The sequence below is a fragment of the Rhinatrema bivittatum genome, chromosome 1, assembly GCF_901001135.1.
Source record: "Rhinatrema bivittatum chromosome 1, aRhiBiv1.1, whole genome shotgun sequence".
Classification (NCBI taxonomy): domain Eukaryota; kingdom Metazoa; phylum Chordata; class Amphibia; order Gymnophiona; family Rhinatrematidae; genus Rhinatrema; species Rhinatrema bivittatum.
In genome coordinates, this window is record NC_042615.1 from 38732519 (window position 1) to 38750804 (window position 18286).

The 18286-nt window shown below is 43.3% G+C and overlaps 1 protein-coding gene across 3 annotated transcripts in view; it reads right to left on the minus strand.

Moving 5' to 3' along the window:
- Window positions 1-18286, minus strand: part of MGAT4D (MGAT4 family member D) — a 481639-nt gene that overhangs the window by 226054 nt on the left and 237299 nt on the right. For all 3 annotated transcript variants that reach the window (XM_029596826.1, XM_029596870.1, XM_029596782.1), the window contains one exon: window positions 4677-4790. In XM_029596826.1, coding sequence (XP_029452686.1) covers window positions 4677-4790 — 114 coding nt within the window. The remainder of the gene's footprint in view (window positions 1-4676; window positions 4791-18286) is intronic.

The following is an 18286-nucleotide window of genomic DNA, read 5'->3' on the forward strand; positions in this document are numbered from 1 at the left end:
GAAAATTCCTGTCAGGAATGTGTTCAGAGCTCCTAAACCGCGAGGCCACTGCTGCGCGGAAAAAAGAAGACTGAAGGGGGACCCCTGCTGGCTGCAGGGTTAGTGCCATGCTGGGCATGCCCAGTAGAGGCCAGTCAAAGTTCTGGAAACTTTGACAGAAGTTTTCCGTGATTGGGCTCCATCCTGATGATGTCACCCATATGTGAGGACTACCATCCTGCTTGTCCTGTGAGAACAATACATATACACTGTAGATTTTGGGGAACTTAAAGCGTTAAGTTAAAATACTAATTTGATTTCAGAGAACATTTCCAGAGAAGGATGACAAAAGCACTTACTAGTGTTGAAGTTTAGAACCTGAAAGGACAAAGCAATTAAGGGTTAACAACAGATGATTAGAGGCAAGAGAAGGGGCGGGGGGGGGGGGGGGGGGGGTGGGGGTGGGGGGGGTGGGGTGTCGAGCCAGTGTGAGTGGGTGATACAGGAACTTGTTGTGCAAGAGAGAGAGAGAGAGAAAAAAACTCCATTCAATGAATTAATTTTTCGGTTTAAAAACACACTGGTGAGGAATTAAAAGATATTGCGGATAATACTAACTTTGATTTAGCAAGGAGTAGAGTTTATTCTCCAAGGTTAAAATCTAAAACTGGTATTATTCCACAGAGCAACTTGTGGTAGCACCTCCTAGAGGCAAAACAATAGAAACATGAAAGTAATTTAAAATCTTACTCTATGACATATTTTATTTACCAGATTTACAGCCTTCCTGCCATGAAAGAAGTGAGGCTGACATTTTCTTCAATTTTTTTCCAGTTTATTTTCTTTTTCATTTTTAAACAGAATTCTGATTTTTGTTTTACCCTGGATCGATCCAAACATTTTCCAAACATTTCCCAAACACTTTTTGGTCTAATTTTTGAGCTCAAATATGTGTTAAGTGTTGTCTGTTTTGGTGTTATTTGTGACTGAATGAATTTAAGCATCAGTTCAGTGAAAAATATGATTCTGGAAATGTCTGATTACCTGAGTTGTTTATGGTTCTGATTATTACAATTCACCTTATAATAAGTGGGAACCTTATATAGATTGTGAAATCTTCTAATTGATTAATTTGAATGTGTTGCTCTCATTAGGTTTTTGATCCATAAACACACACATCTCATTTATGCCTCGATGACAAAAGAAATATACTCCATACTGAAAGATCTGAATATGCCATTGATTGTTAAGAATTCTATCCTTTTCATCCTTTACCACAGAAGTCATGCCTTTGCCACGGAAGTCATCTTGCACCCTTCATTATATAAACTGAAATCCTTACTCCTTTTGCCTGATTTTCTCTTTGTATTTGTGTTTTGTTCTGCCTTACCCAAATGCAGTTTTTCTTGATTGAATGAATCAATGACCTTTATCTGATATGTGATAATTGATTGTCATATATGCCTAGTCAATATTGGATGCCTTTTTGCAGATGCCATTATTTGGATTTTTAAATTAATGATACAATTGGAGTTAATGCAGTTTTTCCAAATGTTTTGTAGCATTGTCCAGTCCAATAATTTCTAATATGTGATTGGCTTGATATGTTCTTCTATCTCTATCTATGGAAGCTAGTGTGCTCACATTTATGGTTCCAGAGGGGAATATATATTTCTTTTTTTTAATTTCTCCACTTTCCTGTGCAAGGACTCACACTGATGGTTTAGTACATTATTTTGCATTTGGACACAAAGCATGCTGAGCACTTTCCCACAGGGAGGGCTGTCACTTGTTTCAATGACATTATTTGAATTTGTCTGTAATTCCAAATGTTTATTTACTTACTCCCAGTTGCAGAGAGAATTGCAACAATCATTGACACAGTCATTAGATTTCCTAAATCCTAACAAAATCTCCCTATTAGCAATTCATTCTATTAGTTACAGGGATTCCTTTTCCAATTTATGGTGCAAAGATACACTGAACAAAGGTACAGTGCTTACAAGCCATTTAAAAAAGTTATAGGGTAGATTTTATAAAACTACACTCATGCGTACTTTTGTTCGTGCACCAGGCACAAACAAAAGTACGCTGGATTTTATAAGATACGCGCGTAGCCGTGCGTATCTTATAAAATCCGGGGTTGGTGTGCGCAAGGGGGCACACATTTGTGCACCTCGCGCGCACAGAGTCCTGTGCACGCTGCCCGTTTCCTCCAAGGCCACTCCAAAATCGGAGCGGCCTCGGAGGGAACTTTCCTTCGGCCTTCCCCTCCCTTCCCCTACCTAACCCACCCCCCCAGCCCTATCTACACCCCCCTAACTTTATTGCGAAAGTTACGCCTGCCCCAGGCAGGTGTAAATTGCGCGTGCTGGCCGGCCGCTGCCGCATGATTCCCCAGCCCGGGAGCGATTTCGGAGGCCTCGGCCATGCCCCCGAAATGCCCCCGGGCCGGAACCACACCCGCGGCGACGCCCCCGGAATGCCCCCGAATGACACGCTACCGCGACACGCCCCCCCAGGACGTGTCGGGGGGGCGTGTCGGGGGAGTTACGCCCCGGGACTTACGCACGTCCCGGGATTTGCGCGCGCTGCCGAGCCTATGCAAAATAGGCTCCGCGCGTGCAGGGGGATTTTGAAAGGGTTACGCGCATAACTTATGCACGTAACCCTTTTAAAATCTACCCCTATGCTTTTAACAAAACTATAAATTGTCACAGCCATATGTACAGATGATTGTTATTATCCTAAAGCAAAGTATGTGCTATTGTAAAAGGACAAGGTTGTGTTTCCATTGATAATAATTTTGAATTTGGTCTAATTGATGGGAACAACTGTTAGACTGGCTCACATTTCTAGGGGTAATTGGCAGTGGTTTCCTCTGATCCTTTGCTTGTGAGTGTGAAAGTAGTATGACTGTATTTGCCTACCTGTTTATTGTTTTTATGGGCCTAAAACAACATCTCCTATCACCTTGAATCCAGTCAACGTTTAGAGGTCAAGAATGACACAGAACCTCTATGCTTCCTTTAATACAGCAGTTTCCCTGGAAAGAGACCTCCTCAGGATGAATCATGTTTAACAAGGCCGGATAAGATCTAGCTAGCCTATCACTAGGATGGTTTATACTGGACAACCTAAGACAGTTGCATGGCCCTGAGTGTAATGATTGTCCCCAATCATTAAGAGGAAAATAATGAAAATGTAGGTTATTTGTTAATTGCTGCTAAATGAAAAATCTAACTCATGTTAACAAATAACTGGACCAAGAAGGCCTGAATAGCATGGAAATGCAGAGTGAATGTGAAGATGAGACTGAGTAAGTATAGAATGTGTAATGTCTGAGAGATGTGTGAGAGAAATGTACCAGCAATGTAAGAGAATATGGGAGCCATGTTTAATAGTTTGAAAGAGGGTAATGCAAATTTTAAACTATGCTATGTTTATTCTTATAAGAAAATACAATCTCATTCTTTCAGTTTCCACTATCCTGATTTATTTTGATTAGCCCACCACTAGAATAGATAATGCCAGGTAGGGGCCATTTGGCGTGAAGAATTAGTAGTGTTAATTCTTCAAGAGGGAAATGATAATAACCTGGATTTAAACAGTTAAATAATGAAATTCATGAAACTGTTTTGTACAAGAGAAAGGAATATATTTGTCTTTATGAGCAGGCAAAACATCCATGGTAGGAGAAACAGAAGCAGTTTTGCGTAGAGAACTGTCTGCAGCTCAAGGTCTAGTTATTGAGCGGGGTAGAGATAAGGACACCTGGTATTTTCTAGTATTAGCAAGTTTCAGTAATTCTCCACTCCAAGAAAGAGGGGCCATCCCAGAAAGAAATCTGTATAGAAGAATGTAATGTGTAACTAAGAAATGGAGAGGCTTTGGAAATATGTCACTGTTAGACGCTCCAAGTCACTCCCAGGAAACCTGTATCTTTCCTGTATGAACTATCAGGCAATGGAACATCAACACACAGCATAGAGAGTCATGCAAATGCATAATTGCATATTTTATTATTTTCCCTCATGCGTTAATTCTAAGGATAGATAGAAACAGTTTAAAGCACTATACCTATATGATTACCCTATTAATCATACATATGGATAAGATCCATGTCACCTTGCATATATATTGTATTTTTGAAATATGTAACCGAAACTATTCTGGCACTAAGTAAGATAGCATTTCCTCAGCAGAACATTAAAGATATGTGCCTCTCTATAAACCGTTGTGATGGTACATGACTGAATGACGGTATAGAAGAGATTTAAAATAAATAAATATTTCTATTCTGGCTTTACTTTGCTTTCTATAATAAAGAGTATTATTGAGAAATATAAAGACTGTGAGTGTTTTCTATAACAAGCTAGCCTGTGCAGCGAAATCTTCTGAGTGCCACCTTTCCCAGTAAAGAGACAAATGTTTTGGGCCTATGTTTATCCCAGTCCCCTCACCCTTCCTCATCCCTTCCCCCAGTTAAAATAAACAAAACAAGGGTTTAATAAAATGCTATATTTTTAAGCATATTGTTACTCTAGTACTAGTACTCTAGTTATAGTACTTTCCCTCCAACATCATAAAGGCCAAGAATTAGAGAGAGCAAGGATGTGGTGTCACATGGTTTGCTGTCTAACTATATGAAAGGATACCACTACAATACTAATTTAACAGCCATTTAATAGTCATACCTCACTCTTTCCTTGGAGTCCCCAAAGGTTTCTTTGATACCAGAGAAATCTGGGTAGTAAGCAGGAGGAGGAGAGATGACCTCAAGCATTCCAGACTCCACTTCATTAGGAAACCTGTAATTAGAAGATTAATCATTAATATTCTTTGATAGACCAGAAGGGGTTCTGAGGGCACTGTAGAGCATACATGCTGAAACCCAGGGATCTCATAAGAGAAGGCTTAATAACAATAGCAGATTATAAAACAGATATCACTTTATCAGTATTTTGATTTCTTTTTAGTTAGATATTCTTTGATCTGTGGTCATGCTAAGAGTGATATGTAACCCTCCCCACATAAAATGATAAGAAGTTCTGTCCCTAATGATGAGGGCCAGACTCTCAAATTTATTTAGAAACTGTTATGCATATGATGAAGTGAACCCGGTTAGGAGCAGTGTTGGTTTTTGTCTGAATCCAATTTCTTTTCCACCCTAACCACCACCACTGTAATAGTAGATACTGATGTTGTAATTGCATCAAAAGCATCAAAGCTTATTGTTTAAGAGTAGTAATCGCTTGACTTATGTTAGGGTTGGTAATTGCTGCTTCGTGAAGGTTACCCCCATACTCAGGGCCGGCGGAACCACTAGGCGAGCTAGGCCTGTGCCTAGGGCGCCGAGACTTAGGGGGCGCCACGGCAGGCAGCAGAATTTTGAAAGGGCAAAAAGTGCCCTTTCAAAATTCTGCCAGCCTTCGACTCACCTAGATGAAGACCAAGCGCCGAGATTTAGGGGGCGCCACGGCAGGCAGCCAGCTCCCGACTCGTCCTGCCTTCCCCCCGAGTGTCACCCTCCCGACACCCCCCTAGTGATCCAGCGGAGGTCCCGGGAGCGATCTGCTGCTTAGTGGCAGCCAAGGCCCCGGGAGCGGCAGATCTCTCCCGGGACCTCCACTGGACCACTAGGGAGGTGTCGGGAGGGTGGCACTGGCGGGGAGGCAGGGCGAGTCGGGAGCTGGCTGCCTGCCGTGGCGCCCCCCTAAGTTTCAGTGCCGATCTTTCTGTGAGTGTGTGTGTATGTGAGAAAGGAATCTGCCAGTTTAAAAAAATGAAATATGATAATGCAACAGCAAGAGGAAATACTTCAACAGCAAGAGGAAATATGGAAAAAAGGATTTGCACTCACAAAGAGGGGAGTAGCTGGCTTGTTACGGCGGTTACTACCCCAAACCAAATAAGCCTGATACTTCACTTTCAATGCATATCCAGCATAGCTCTCTGCTTCAACGGCAGGGCTGAAGAAAAACTGATACTTCACACATCCAGCAGAGCTCTCTGCTTCAACGGCAGGGGAGAAGAAAAAAGGGTTCGCACTCACAAAGCGGGGAGTAGCTGGCTTGTTACGGCGGTTACTACCCCAAACCAAATGTGCCTGATACTTCACTTTCGATGCATATCCAGCATGGCTCTCTGCTTCAACGGCAGGGGAGAAGACTGATACATCATGCATTTCCAGCATAGCTCTCTGCTTCAACGGCAGGGGAAAAGAAAAACAACCAATAAGGGCTGTATAACATAGTCTGGGTAAAACAAATAAGCATGGGTGTAGCTTGCTTATTGCGGCAGTTTCTACCCCTACTAATCAAGCTAGACATTTCACTTGGATGCAGCTCCATCACTGCTCTCTACATTAATGGTGGGGGTGGAAGGGAAATAGAACCAAGAGCTAAGAGAAACAGATAAGTATGAGAGAAAAAATGTGTGAGGCTTGCTGGGCAGACTGGATGGGCCGTTTGGTCTTCATCTGCCATCATTTCTATGTTTCTATATACCTGAACTTTTGAAAAGTTGGATGAAAGATAAATTACTAAATTTTAAGCATCCCTCTTCTGGAAAATAAAATTTAACTTAAAGTGGGTAGAGACAAATACTAAAGCAAAAAAAATTAAAGTATTTAAAATGTTCATCTCAGCAAAATCACAAATTTAAGATACTGATGCCAGGTGGGGTTTGGGGTTTGTTTGTTTTTTTGAAGCATAATTTAAGCATGAAGACTAGAATAGAATCTGAAATGGTTTTGCTTTTTTTTTTTTTTAAGCCTTTAAAAAATGTATATTTTTAAATGACTTAAGACTGGAATCTTCCCATTTAAAAGGGAAGCCGACCAAGGATGTCTTTCTGTTCCATATCTCCCACATGAATAATCATACAACTGAGTTTGAAGAAAGACACTTGCTTTATTGCCTGGAAGCAAACAAGAGAAGCTGTACTGTGTGGGTGGCTGTCCCTTGGGAGGACAGAACCTGAAGGAAGGGTGTCATTTTGCCTTTTGATAGGAATGGGGTTTTCTTATTTAACGGTTGGGAGCATCACTTTCACTTTTAGTAAAAGTGAAAAATGCTGCAAGTCTGAAAGCAAGGTGCTTCTGTGAGAGTGTAATATGTATGTGAGACAGGGAGGGTGCTTCTGTATGTGTGTGGTGTATATGTTAGTCAGGGAGGGTGCTTCTGTGCGTCAATGTGTGTGCGCGAGAGAGATGGAGCATGTTTTTGGCTGGCTTATGGCTGTGAGAGAGGGCATGTGTGTGATTGAGCCTGTTTGTAAGTGAGATAGAACATGTGTGTGATTGAAAGCCTGTGTGTAAGTAAGAGAGAGCGAGAGCATGTGTGATTGAGAGAGACTGGCCAGAGAGTGGACGTGTGTATGTGTGAGAGAGGCTGATCAGGGAGATGACTGGTGTGTGTGTGTGTGTGTGTGTGAAAGACTGGTTGGGGAGAGATTGGTGTGTGAGAGACAGAAACTGGTCCTGAGGGTGTGACTGGTGTGTGTGTGTGAGAGAGAAGAGACTGGTTGTGGTTCCTAAGGAAGAGGTCTGTGAGGACAGCTTCAGCAGCTACTGCTGCTTCTGGTATGGCCTGCAAGGGAAAGGAGTAGGAGAACTGCTGGAGAGGGTAAGTAAAGGTGGCTTTTTAAGTTCATTTTTCTTGATTGACTATCATTTTAATTATTGGGTAGTATGTGATGTGTCTGCTGTTTGAAATATTTTATTGGTGTTTGGTAAAGCTTTCAAAATTTGCACGTCTTTAATTATTGGATATTCTATTCATCAGCTGTTTTGAAATTATTTTATTTGTATGATTTTATAATTATGATTAATGATTTATATATCTTTATTTTATTGATTTGTTTCACAAGGAATGGTGAAATTTTTGTTTTTCCATTATTACACTGTATAGAGTCTGGCGTGATGCGTTTTATAGTTTAGCTTTTGTCTGCACATTTCTATTTATACTTTATGTGGCTTTATTCTGTATTTGGTGTTCTGCATGCAAAGACTGAGATGAAGCATTCTTTTAGCATGTGGTTTCTCTGTAGGGATCTATAGTAGCTTAGCCTGTTCTGTTTTCCTGATAGGAGGTGTATTGATATTTTAGATTCTGGTGTAATATTTTTGGTATTCTTTTTCATAGGTAGGGTTGTTATTCTTTGAGTGTTGGCAGATAGTATTGTGTTGATACGGGAGGACCATGCCGAAATATATCATAATAGGTATGATGCCATATGAATTCCAGGATGCGAAGTTTTCTTGTTGGCATCACAACAGTGCATGAAATTATCACAACAACTTGTATATTAATTTTACATCAGAATGTCATTTTTCATGTAAAATATGTTATAAATGCATAATTTAAAATTGTGTATGGGGAGGGGGTGCCAGACTGTAAGGTTTGCCTAGGGTGCCTAATACCCTTGCACTGGCTCTGCCCATACTTATCATAAAAGTTGGGCCTCTCGGTTGTTGTCTAAATCCAACTCCCCTTTTCCCCCTGCCGTTGAAGCAGAGAGCAATGTTGCAATTACATCAATAGTATCAAGGCTTATTGGTTACGAATAGTAATTGCCCCACAAGCAAGTTATTCCCATGCACCCTTTCCTTCTAGCCATTATCTAGTCTTTAAGGATACATAGTGTCTAACTTTGAATTCTGTTTTTGACTTCACCACCTCCTCCAGAAGAGCATTCCAGGCATCCCCGGACCAGCTTTGGTGCTGCCTCCCTGTCACATGGTAGGAGCATGTGACAGGGCTGACCAATGGCACCGGTAGCCCCTGTGACATTGTAAGGGCAAGGCTATCGGCGTCATTTTTAGTCATAGCAGGCCCGACGGCATGAAGGGAGAGATCGCTCACGGGACCCCGCTGGACCACCAGGGACTTTTAGTAAGTCTTGGGGAGGGATCGGGATGGTGGGGGGTATAAGAAAGTAAAATTGAAGGGTTGGGGTGTTTTTTGATTTTTTTTAAATAAATGTGCCCCTCCCCCTGCACTAACCCAAAAAACGCATTTTCCCCGAAGCTCAGGGAAAATCCGTTTCGTTGAAATTTCCTAAGTCATTATAAACGAATGCACATCTCTACTGGGGATAGGGAAATACCTACAGTGCCTGAATGTAAACCAATGTGATATCTCAGATCGAATGTCGGTATATAAAAAAATAATAAATAAATAAAATAAATATGGAGCCAATGCAATGACTTCAAAAGAGGGATTATGTGATTATGTGAGCGTAGTGACTTTGGCGAATTTAGAATAGATTGCAGTGGAGAGAGATGGCTTGCTGGGAGACCTGTGAGGAGAAGGTTACAATAGTCTAAGCGGGAGAAAGTGAGAGCATGGATAAGGGTTTTGGTAGTGTGCTCAGAAAGGAAAGGATGGATTTTTGCAATGTTATATAGAAGGAAATGGCACATTTTAACAAAGTTTTGGATATGTATAGAGAAGAAGAGAGAGAAGTCAAAGAGGACTCCAAGGTTACAGGCTGATTGGACTGGGATGATAACTGTGTTATCCACAGAAACAGAGAAAGGAGGAAGAGGGGAGGTGGGCATGGGGGGAAAAGATAAGGAGCTCTATCTTGGCCATGTTGAGTTTAAGGTAGCAGGAAATCCCTTCCCCCTTCCTTTCTCTCATTCAACCACACCTACTTCCCCTTTTCTTCCCTTCCCTTCTCCCACTCACTCTTCTTCCTTATACTATCAACTTGGGTGTTCTACTAATGAGGGATGGAAACTCCACTGGTGCGCCATTTTTCTTTATCCAGTGTAGCGTGGGATGCATCATCAAACAGCATTGCCATACTTGTGCGAAACTCTCTGCCTGCCCAACACATTAGCAAGTGCACTGCCTTCTTCCTGCCGGTGGGGGTGGGAACCCCACCAGCATTTCGACAAATCATTCCTTCTGCTGATGGAGGTTGGAAACCCACCAGCACCTCAGCAAACCATACCGTGGAGTCTCAAAAATTAGCTCACTAATAAGCCGCGCTTGTACAGCTTAGGGTGAAAACTCAGACATTTCAACAAGTTGTTTCTCTAGTAGGCTTGCGAAATAGGGTAGTGACAATCCTGCCATCATGTAGATAGATTAAAATGTCCAAAAATGATAATTGTTTAATATCAAAAGTAATGGTAAAGTAATGCTTAAGTTGGCATCTTGAATATTTAACCATTGATAAAATTGTGTTGTAAATGTGTTTCTGTGCTGGTCCAAATAAAAAAGATGTCATCTATGTATCAATTGGTGAATTGTAGATTGGTGATTCTTCAAATTGTGAAATACAGAATGTTAGGAATTATTAGGAAGGGAATGGTTAATAAAAAGGAAAATGTCATAATGCCTCTATATCGCACCAAGGTGAGACCGCACCTTGAATACTGTGTACAATTCTGGTCGCCGCATCTCAAAAAAGATATAGTTGCGATGGAAAAGGTACAGAGAAGGGCAACCAAAATAATAAAGGGGATGGAACAGCTCCCCTATGAGGAAAGGCTAAAGCGGTTAGGGCTGTTCAGCTTGGAGAAGAGACGGCTGAGGGGGGATATGATAGAGATCTTTAAGATCATGAGAGGTCTTTAAACGAGTAGATGTGAATCTGTTATTTACACTTTCGAATAATAGAAGGACTAGGGAGCATTCCATGAAGTTAGCAAGTAATACACTTAAGAATAATCAGAGAAAATTCTTTTTCACTCAACGCATAATAAAGGTCTGGAATTTGTTGCCAGAGGATGTGGTTAGTGCAGTTAGTGTAGCTGGGTTCAAAAAAGGTTTGGATAACTTCTTGGAGGAGAAGTCCATTACCTGCTATTAAGTTCATTTATAAATATATTGAACAGTAAGGGTCCCAATACAGATCCCTGAGGCACTCCACTGTCCACTCCCTTCCACTGAGAAAATTGCCCATTTAATCCTACTCTCTGTTTCCTGTCTTTTAGCCAGTTTGCAATCCACGAAAGGACATCGCCACCTATCCCATGACTTTTTACTTTTCCTAGAAGCCTCTCATGAGGAACTTTGTCAAACGCCTTCTGAAAATCCAAGTATACTATATCTACCGGTTCACCTTTATCCACATGTTTATTAACTCCTTCAAAAAAGTGAAGCAGATTTGTGAGGCAAGACTTGCCCTGGGTAAAGCCATGCTGACTTTGTTCCATTAAACCATGTCTTTCTATATGTTCTGTGATTTTGATGTTTAGAACACTTTCCACTATTTTTCCTGGCACTGAAGTCAGGCTAACCGGTCTGTAGTTTCCCGGATCGCCCCTGGAGCCCTTTTTAAATATTGGGGTTACATTTGCTATCCTCCAGTCTTCAGGTACAATGGATGATTTTAATGATAAGTTACAAATTTTTACTAATAGGTCTGAAATTTCATTTTTTAGTTCCTTCAGAACTCTGGGGTGTATACCATCCGGTCCAGGTGATTTACTACTCTTCAGTTTGTCAATCAGGCCTACCACATCTTCTAGGTTCACCATGATTTGATTCAGTCCATCTAAATCATTACCCATGAAAACCTTCTCCATTACGGGTACCTCCCCAACATCCTCTTCAGTAAACACCGAAGCAAAGAAATCATTTAATCTTTCCGCAATGGCCTTATCTTCTCTAAGTGCCCCTTTAACCCCTCGATCATCTAACGGTCCCCAACTGACTCCCTCACAGGCTTTCTGCTTCGGATATATTTAAAAAAGTTTTTACTGTGAGTTTTTGCCTCTACAGCCAACTTCTTTTCAAATTCTCTCTTAGCCTGTCTTATCAATGTCTTACATTTAACTTGCCAATGTTTATGCTTTATCCTATTTTCTTCTGTTGGATCCTTCTTCCAATTTTTGAATGAAGATCTTTTGGCTAAAATAGCTTCTTTCACCTCCCCTTTTAACCATGCCGGTAATCGTTTTGCCTTCTTTCCACCTTTCTTAATGTGTGGAATACATCTGGACTGTGCTTCTAGAATGGTATTTTTTAACAATGACCACGCCTCTTGGACATTTTTTACTTTTGTAGCTGCTCCTTTCAGTTTTTTTCTAACAATTTTTCTCATTTTATCAAAGTTTCCCTTTTGAAAGTTTAGCACGAGAGCCTTGGATTTGCACACTGTTCCTTTTCCAGTCATTAAATCAAATTTGATCATATTATGATCACTATTGCCAAGTGGCCCCACCACCGTTACCTCTCTCACCAAGTCCTGTGCTCCACTGAGAATTAGATCTAAAATTGCTCCCTCTCTCGTCGGTTCCTGAACCAATTGCTCCATAAAGCTATCATTTATTCCATCCAGGAACGTTATCTCTCTAGCGTGACCCGATGATACATTTACCCAGTCTATATTGGGGTAATTGAAGTCTCTCATTATTACTGCACTACCAATTTGGTTAGCTTCCCTAATTTCTCTTAGCATTTCACTGTCCATCTCACCATCTTGACCAGGTGGACGGTAGTATACCCCTATCACTGTAGTCTTCCCTGACACACAAGGGATTTCTACCCATAAAGATTCAATTTTGTATTTAGTCTCATGCAGGATGTTTATCCTGTTGGACTCTATGCCATCCCGGACATAAAGCGCCACACCTCCTCCCGACTGCTCCTCTCTGTCATTGCGATATAATTTGTACCCCGGTATAGCACTGTCCCATTGGTTATCCTCTTTCCACCATGTCTCTGAGATGCCAATTAAGTCTATGTCATCATTTACTGCTATACATTCTAATTCTCCCATCTTACTTCTTAGGCTTCTGGCATTAGCATACAAACATTTGAAAGTTTGTTTTTTGATTGTATTTTTATTCTGCTTTTTAATTGATAGGGATAAGTTAGAATTTTTTAGCTCAGGTGAGTTTTTAGTTACAGGCACTTGGACTACTTTTCTAATTATTGGAACCTCACTGTCGGGATGCCCTAATTCTAATGCATCATTAGTATCCTTTAAAGATACATCTCTCCGAACCATGCGCTGCTGAGCGACTGTCGGCTTTCCCCTTTGTTCTAGTTTAAAAGCTGCTCTATCTCCTTTTTAAAGGTTAGCGCCAGCAGTCTGGTTCCACCCTGGTTAAGGTGGAGCCCATCCCTTCGGAAGAGACTCCCCCTTCCCCAAAAGGTTCCCCAGTTCCTAACAAAACTGAATCCCTCTTCCTTGCACCATCGTCTCATCCACGCATTGAGACTCCGGAGCTCTGCCTGCCTCTGGTGACCTGCGCGTGGAACAGGGAGCATTTCAGAGAATGCTACCCTGGAGGTTCTGGATTTAATCTTTCTACCTAAGAGCCTAAATTTGGCTTCCAGAACCTCCCTCCCACATTTTCCTATGTCGTTGGTGCCCACGTGTACCACGACAGCCGGCTCCTCCCCAGCACTGTCTAAAATCCTATCTAGGTGACGCGTGAGGTCCGCCACCTTCGCACCAGGTAGGCATGTTACCAGGCGATCCTCACGCCCACCCGCCACCCAGCTATTTACATTCCTAATAATCGAATCACCAACTATGACGGCCGACCTAACCCTTCCCTCCTGGGCAGTAGGCCTTGGGGGGATATCCTCAGTGCGAAAGGACAATGCATCACCTAGAGAGCAGGTCCTTGCTACAGGATCTTTCCTGCTACATCTGGTTGGTGCTCTCCCATTATGAGACCTTCTTCCTCCAAGGCAGCACCAGGGCTGCCAGTCTGAAGTTGGGACTGGACTACTATGTACCTGAAGGTCTCATCTATATACCTCTCTGTCTCCCTCAGCTCCTCCAGGTCTGCCACTCTAGCCTCCAGAGATCGGACTCGTTCTCTGAGAGCCAGGAGCTCTTTGCATCGCATGCACATGTACAACTTCTCACTGGTGGGTAAAAAATCATACATGTGACACTCGATGCAAAAGACTGGGAAGCCCCCCTCTTGCTGCTGGACTGCTGCCTTCATCTCAATTTTGATCAGTTCCTAGTTAAGTTTTAGGTTGCTATGGGAGTAGGAATGTGTCTAAGTTCCTTTAAATGTATTAGTGAATTCACTATATGTCTGGTAGTGGCCTACTGGGGTCTGATCGAATTCTCAATAAAGTTTTTGTTGATGGGGTTTTTTTTTTGGTTTTTTTTTTGTGCAAGTGGCACCTGCCTATAAATTAAGGGATGAGCATCCCCCTGCCATTGTAGCAGAGAGTTTTGCTGGATATGCATGAAGTATCAGACTTTCTCCCCTGCCGTTGAAACAGAGAGCTATGCTGGATATGCGTGAAGTATAGCAAATGTTGCTTACCTGTAACAGGTGTTCTCACAGGACAGCAGGATGTTAGTCCTCACATATGGGTGACATCATCAGGATGGAGCCCAATCACAGAAAACTTCTGTCAAAGTTTCCAGAACTTTGACTGGCCCCTACTGGGCATGCCCAGCATGGCACCAACCCTGCAGCCAGCAGGGGTCCCCCTTCAATCTTATTTGAAAGCTATAGGCAGTGCCGAAAAATAAAACAACAAAACGTTACGAACCCAACACCGCAGGAACGGCGGGTGGGTTTCGTGAGGACTAACATCCTGCTGTCCTGTGAGAACACCTGTTACAGGTAAGCAACATTTGCTTTCTCACAGGACAAGCAGGATGGTAGTCCTCATATATGGGTGAGTACCGAGCTGAGGATGTCCAAATATGCACCAAATGTACCCAACGGCGTGCAACAGGCACAACAACTGGGGTGGAATTTGGTAGAGGGCATCCTGAACCCCACTGGGCAGGCAGAAGGGTGTTGGTACGTCACGTTGGAAATAGGTTACGCAGGACAGATTGGCCGAAGATGGAATCCTGTCTTCCGGCTTTGTCCAAACAATAGTGGGCTGCGAAAGTGTGGAGAGAACTCCAGGTGGCAGCCCTGCAAATATCAGGAAGCGGCACCGATCGTAGGTGTGCTACTGAAGTCGCCATGGCCCTCACAGAGTGTGCTTTAACACGGTCTTGAAAAGGAATGCCTGCTTGCTGGTAGCAAAGAGATATGCAGTCCGCCAACCAGGAGAAGAGAGTCTGCTTACCCACAGGTTGCCCTAATTTGTTAGGATGGAAAGAGACGAATATCTGAGTGCTCTTCTGGTAGGCAACTGTACGGTCTAGGTAGAACGCTAGAGTCCGTTTACAGTCAAGGGTATGCAGAGCCTGTTCCCCTGGGTTGGAGTGGGGCCTGGGAAAGAAGATAGGTAGTATGATGGATTGATTAATGTGAAACTCCGAAACTACCTTAGGCAAAAACTTAGGGTGAGTGCGGAGTACCGCCCGGTCCTGCAGGAGTTTAGTGTAAGGCGGATAGGTAACTAGGGCCTGTAACTCACTAACCCTGCGAGCTGAAGTGATAGCCAAAAGGAAAATCACTTTCCATGTAAGATATTTTAGGTCACAGGAGTGAAGAGCTTCGAATGGTGGTTTCATGAGCTGCCCGAGAACCAGATTAAGGTCCCAAGAAGGGGCCGGAGGACGTAAAGGTGGCTTGATATGGAGCAAGCCTTTAAGAAAACATGTTACGAGGGGTTATACCGATATAGGGACATCCCCGACATCTTTATAGAACGCGGCTACTGCACTGACATGCATTCTGATGGAAGAGGTCTTTAGACCTGATTCCGATAAGTGCCAGAGATAGTCCAAAAACCTTGGGATTGGACAGGAAAAGGGATCAAGGGATTGCGAAGAACACCATGATGTATATCTTATCCATTTATAGGAATAAGACTTTCTTGTGGAAGGCTTCCGTGAAGCAATCAGGACACGAGAAACGGAATCTGAAAGGTTAAGTGGTTGAAGGATTAACCTTTCAACATCCATGCCGTGAGGGACGAGGCCTGAAGATTGGGATGGCGTAGACATCCGTCATTTTGAGAGATCAGAAGAGGGTGCGTTCCCAAGGGAATGTGCCTGCGGATGGAGAGATCCTGGAGTATGGGAAACCACACTTGGCGTGGCCAGTGAGGTGCTATCAGGATCATGGTTCCCTTGTCCTGATGGAGCTTCACGAGAGTCTTCGAGAGAAGAGGAAGTGGAGGGAATGCATAAAGCAGACCGGCTGCCCACGAGAGGGAGAATGCATTTCTGGGCTGAGAGCGCTCGCTGCGAATGAGGGAGCAGTAATTGTCCACCTTGCAGTTCTGAGGGGATGCAAAGAGGTCTATTTGGGGATGACCCCATTGCTGGAAGAGAGAGGTTGCTACGGAGGGATTGAGAGACCACTCGTGCGGTTGGAAGACACGACTCAGTTTGTCTGCCAAGACATTGTGCACTCCTGGCAAATAGGAGGCCCTGAGGTACATCGAGTGGGAGAACGCTTCCGCCCAAATCTGTGCAGCTACCTGACACAGAAGGAAGGAGTCTGTGCCTCCCTGCTTGTTGATGTACCACATGGCCACCTGGTTGTCCATCTGAATCAGGATGATGTGATTTGATAGGCAATCCTGAAAAGCTCTGAGAGCATAGCGCATCGCTCGAAGCTCCAGGAAATTTATCTGGTGTTTGGATTCCTCTGGAGACCAAAATCCTTGTGACTGCAGATCGTTCACATGAGCTCCCCAGCCATGTTGGAAGCGGTGGTGAGAATGAGTTGAGGATCTGGCAGGTGAAAAGGCAGTCCCTGGAGGAGACTGTTCTGATCTTTCCACCAGGTGAGAGACAGACGGAGTGCGTCGGTGATGTGGACAATGGTTGACAGAGGTTAAGTCGCTTGAATCCATTGTGACCTCAGAGTCCAATGCATGACTCTCATGGCCAGGCGGGCCATTGGTGTGAGATGGACTGAGGATACCATGTGTCCTTGTGCTTTATACTGAGACTGTAACTGATGAGCGAGAGAAACGAGGGTTTGCACTCATTGTTGAGGTAGAAAGGCTTTTGCCTGTAAGGTGTCCAAGTCTGCCCCAATGAATAAGGTTTGAGATGGGACTAAATAGGATTTCTCTTAATTGACGAGAAATCCTAGAGAAATTAGAGTGTGTAGGGTCAAATCCAGGGACGATCGAGCGGCTTGCTGGGTTGGGGCCCTGATTAACCAGTCGTCTAGATAGGGGTAGACGTGAACACCTTCTTTCCTGAGAAAGGCTGCGACAACTACGAGACATTTGGTAAAGACTCGTGGTGCTGATGCTAGGCCGAATGGAAGCACTCGGTAATGATAGTGCTTTGGGCCTACTAAAAACCTGAGATACTTGCGATGAGCTGGAGATATCGCAATGTGGGTGTACGCGTCCTGGAGGTCCAGAGAGCAGAGCCAGTCTCCACTTTGTAGAAGAGGTAGAAGCGAGCCCAAGGTTACCATCTTGAACTTTTCCCGCTGGAGGTACTTGTTGAGGGCACGTAGGTCCAGAATTGGACGAAGCCCCCCGGAATTTTTGGAATCAAAAAGTACTGGGAATAGAACCCTAGGCCTTGTTGTGAAAGAGGGACGGGTTCTATTGCTCTTAACTGGAGAAGAAGGGAAACCTCCTGCTCCAAAGGGACAGAGTGGTCGGTTACTCTCCACGCTTGTAGAGGTGGTGATTCCGGTGGAAGAGTAAGAAAGTTCAGGTGGTAATCCTGACCAATGATTGCTAGCACCCATTGGTCGGTTGTGATTGATTGACAGGCCTCCAAACCAAAAGGAAGAGCTGGACAGAGATCTGGTCGAAGACATCCATAAGATAGGTAAGAAGGGAGAAGTGCAGATCGTGGGTGACTTTAATATGCCAGATGTAGACTGGAAAATCCCATCTGCAGAAACTAAAAATAGTAGAGCGATAGTGGATGCCATGCAAGTATCTTTGTTCAAACAAATGGTGTTGGAACCCACGAGAGAAGGAGCTATACTCGACTTAGTGCTCACTAATGCAGATAATGTCTCAGATGTCCAGGTGAGCGCTCACCTCAGCAGCAGTGATCAAACGGTATGGTTTAATATCACTAAAAGAATAGGGAAAAGAACCACAAAGACTAGAGTTTTACAGTTCAAAAACACAGACTTTGAGGAAATGGGGAACTACCTGGAGGAAGAACTTAAAGGATGGGAGAACAAGAGAGATGTGGATCAGCAGTGGACCAATCTAAAAGGAGAAATCACCAAGGCAACTGCTCTATATGTTAGAAATGTAAAGAAAAGCAAAAGAAAACTGAAACCTATCTGGTTCTCAAAGGAGGTGGCTGACAAAATTAAAGCTAAAAGAACAGCATTCAAGAAATATAAAGGATCCCAAAGGGAGGAGCACAAAGAAGAATATTTGTATCAACTGAGGGAGACAAAGAAATTAATCAAGTTGGCAAAGAGTGAAGCAGAAGAGAGGATTGCCAAGGAGATAAAAAA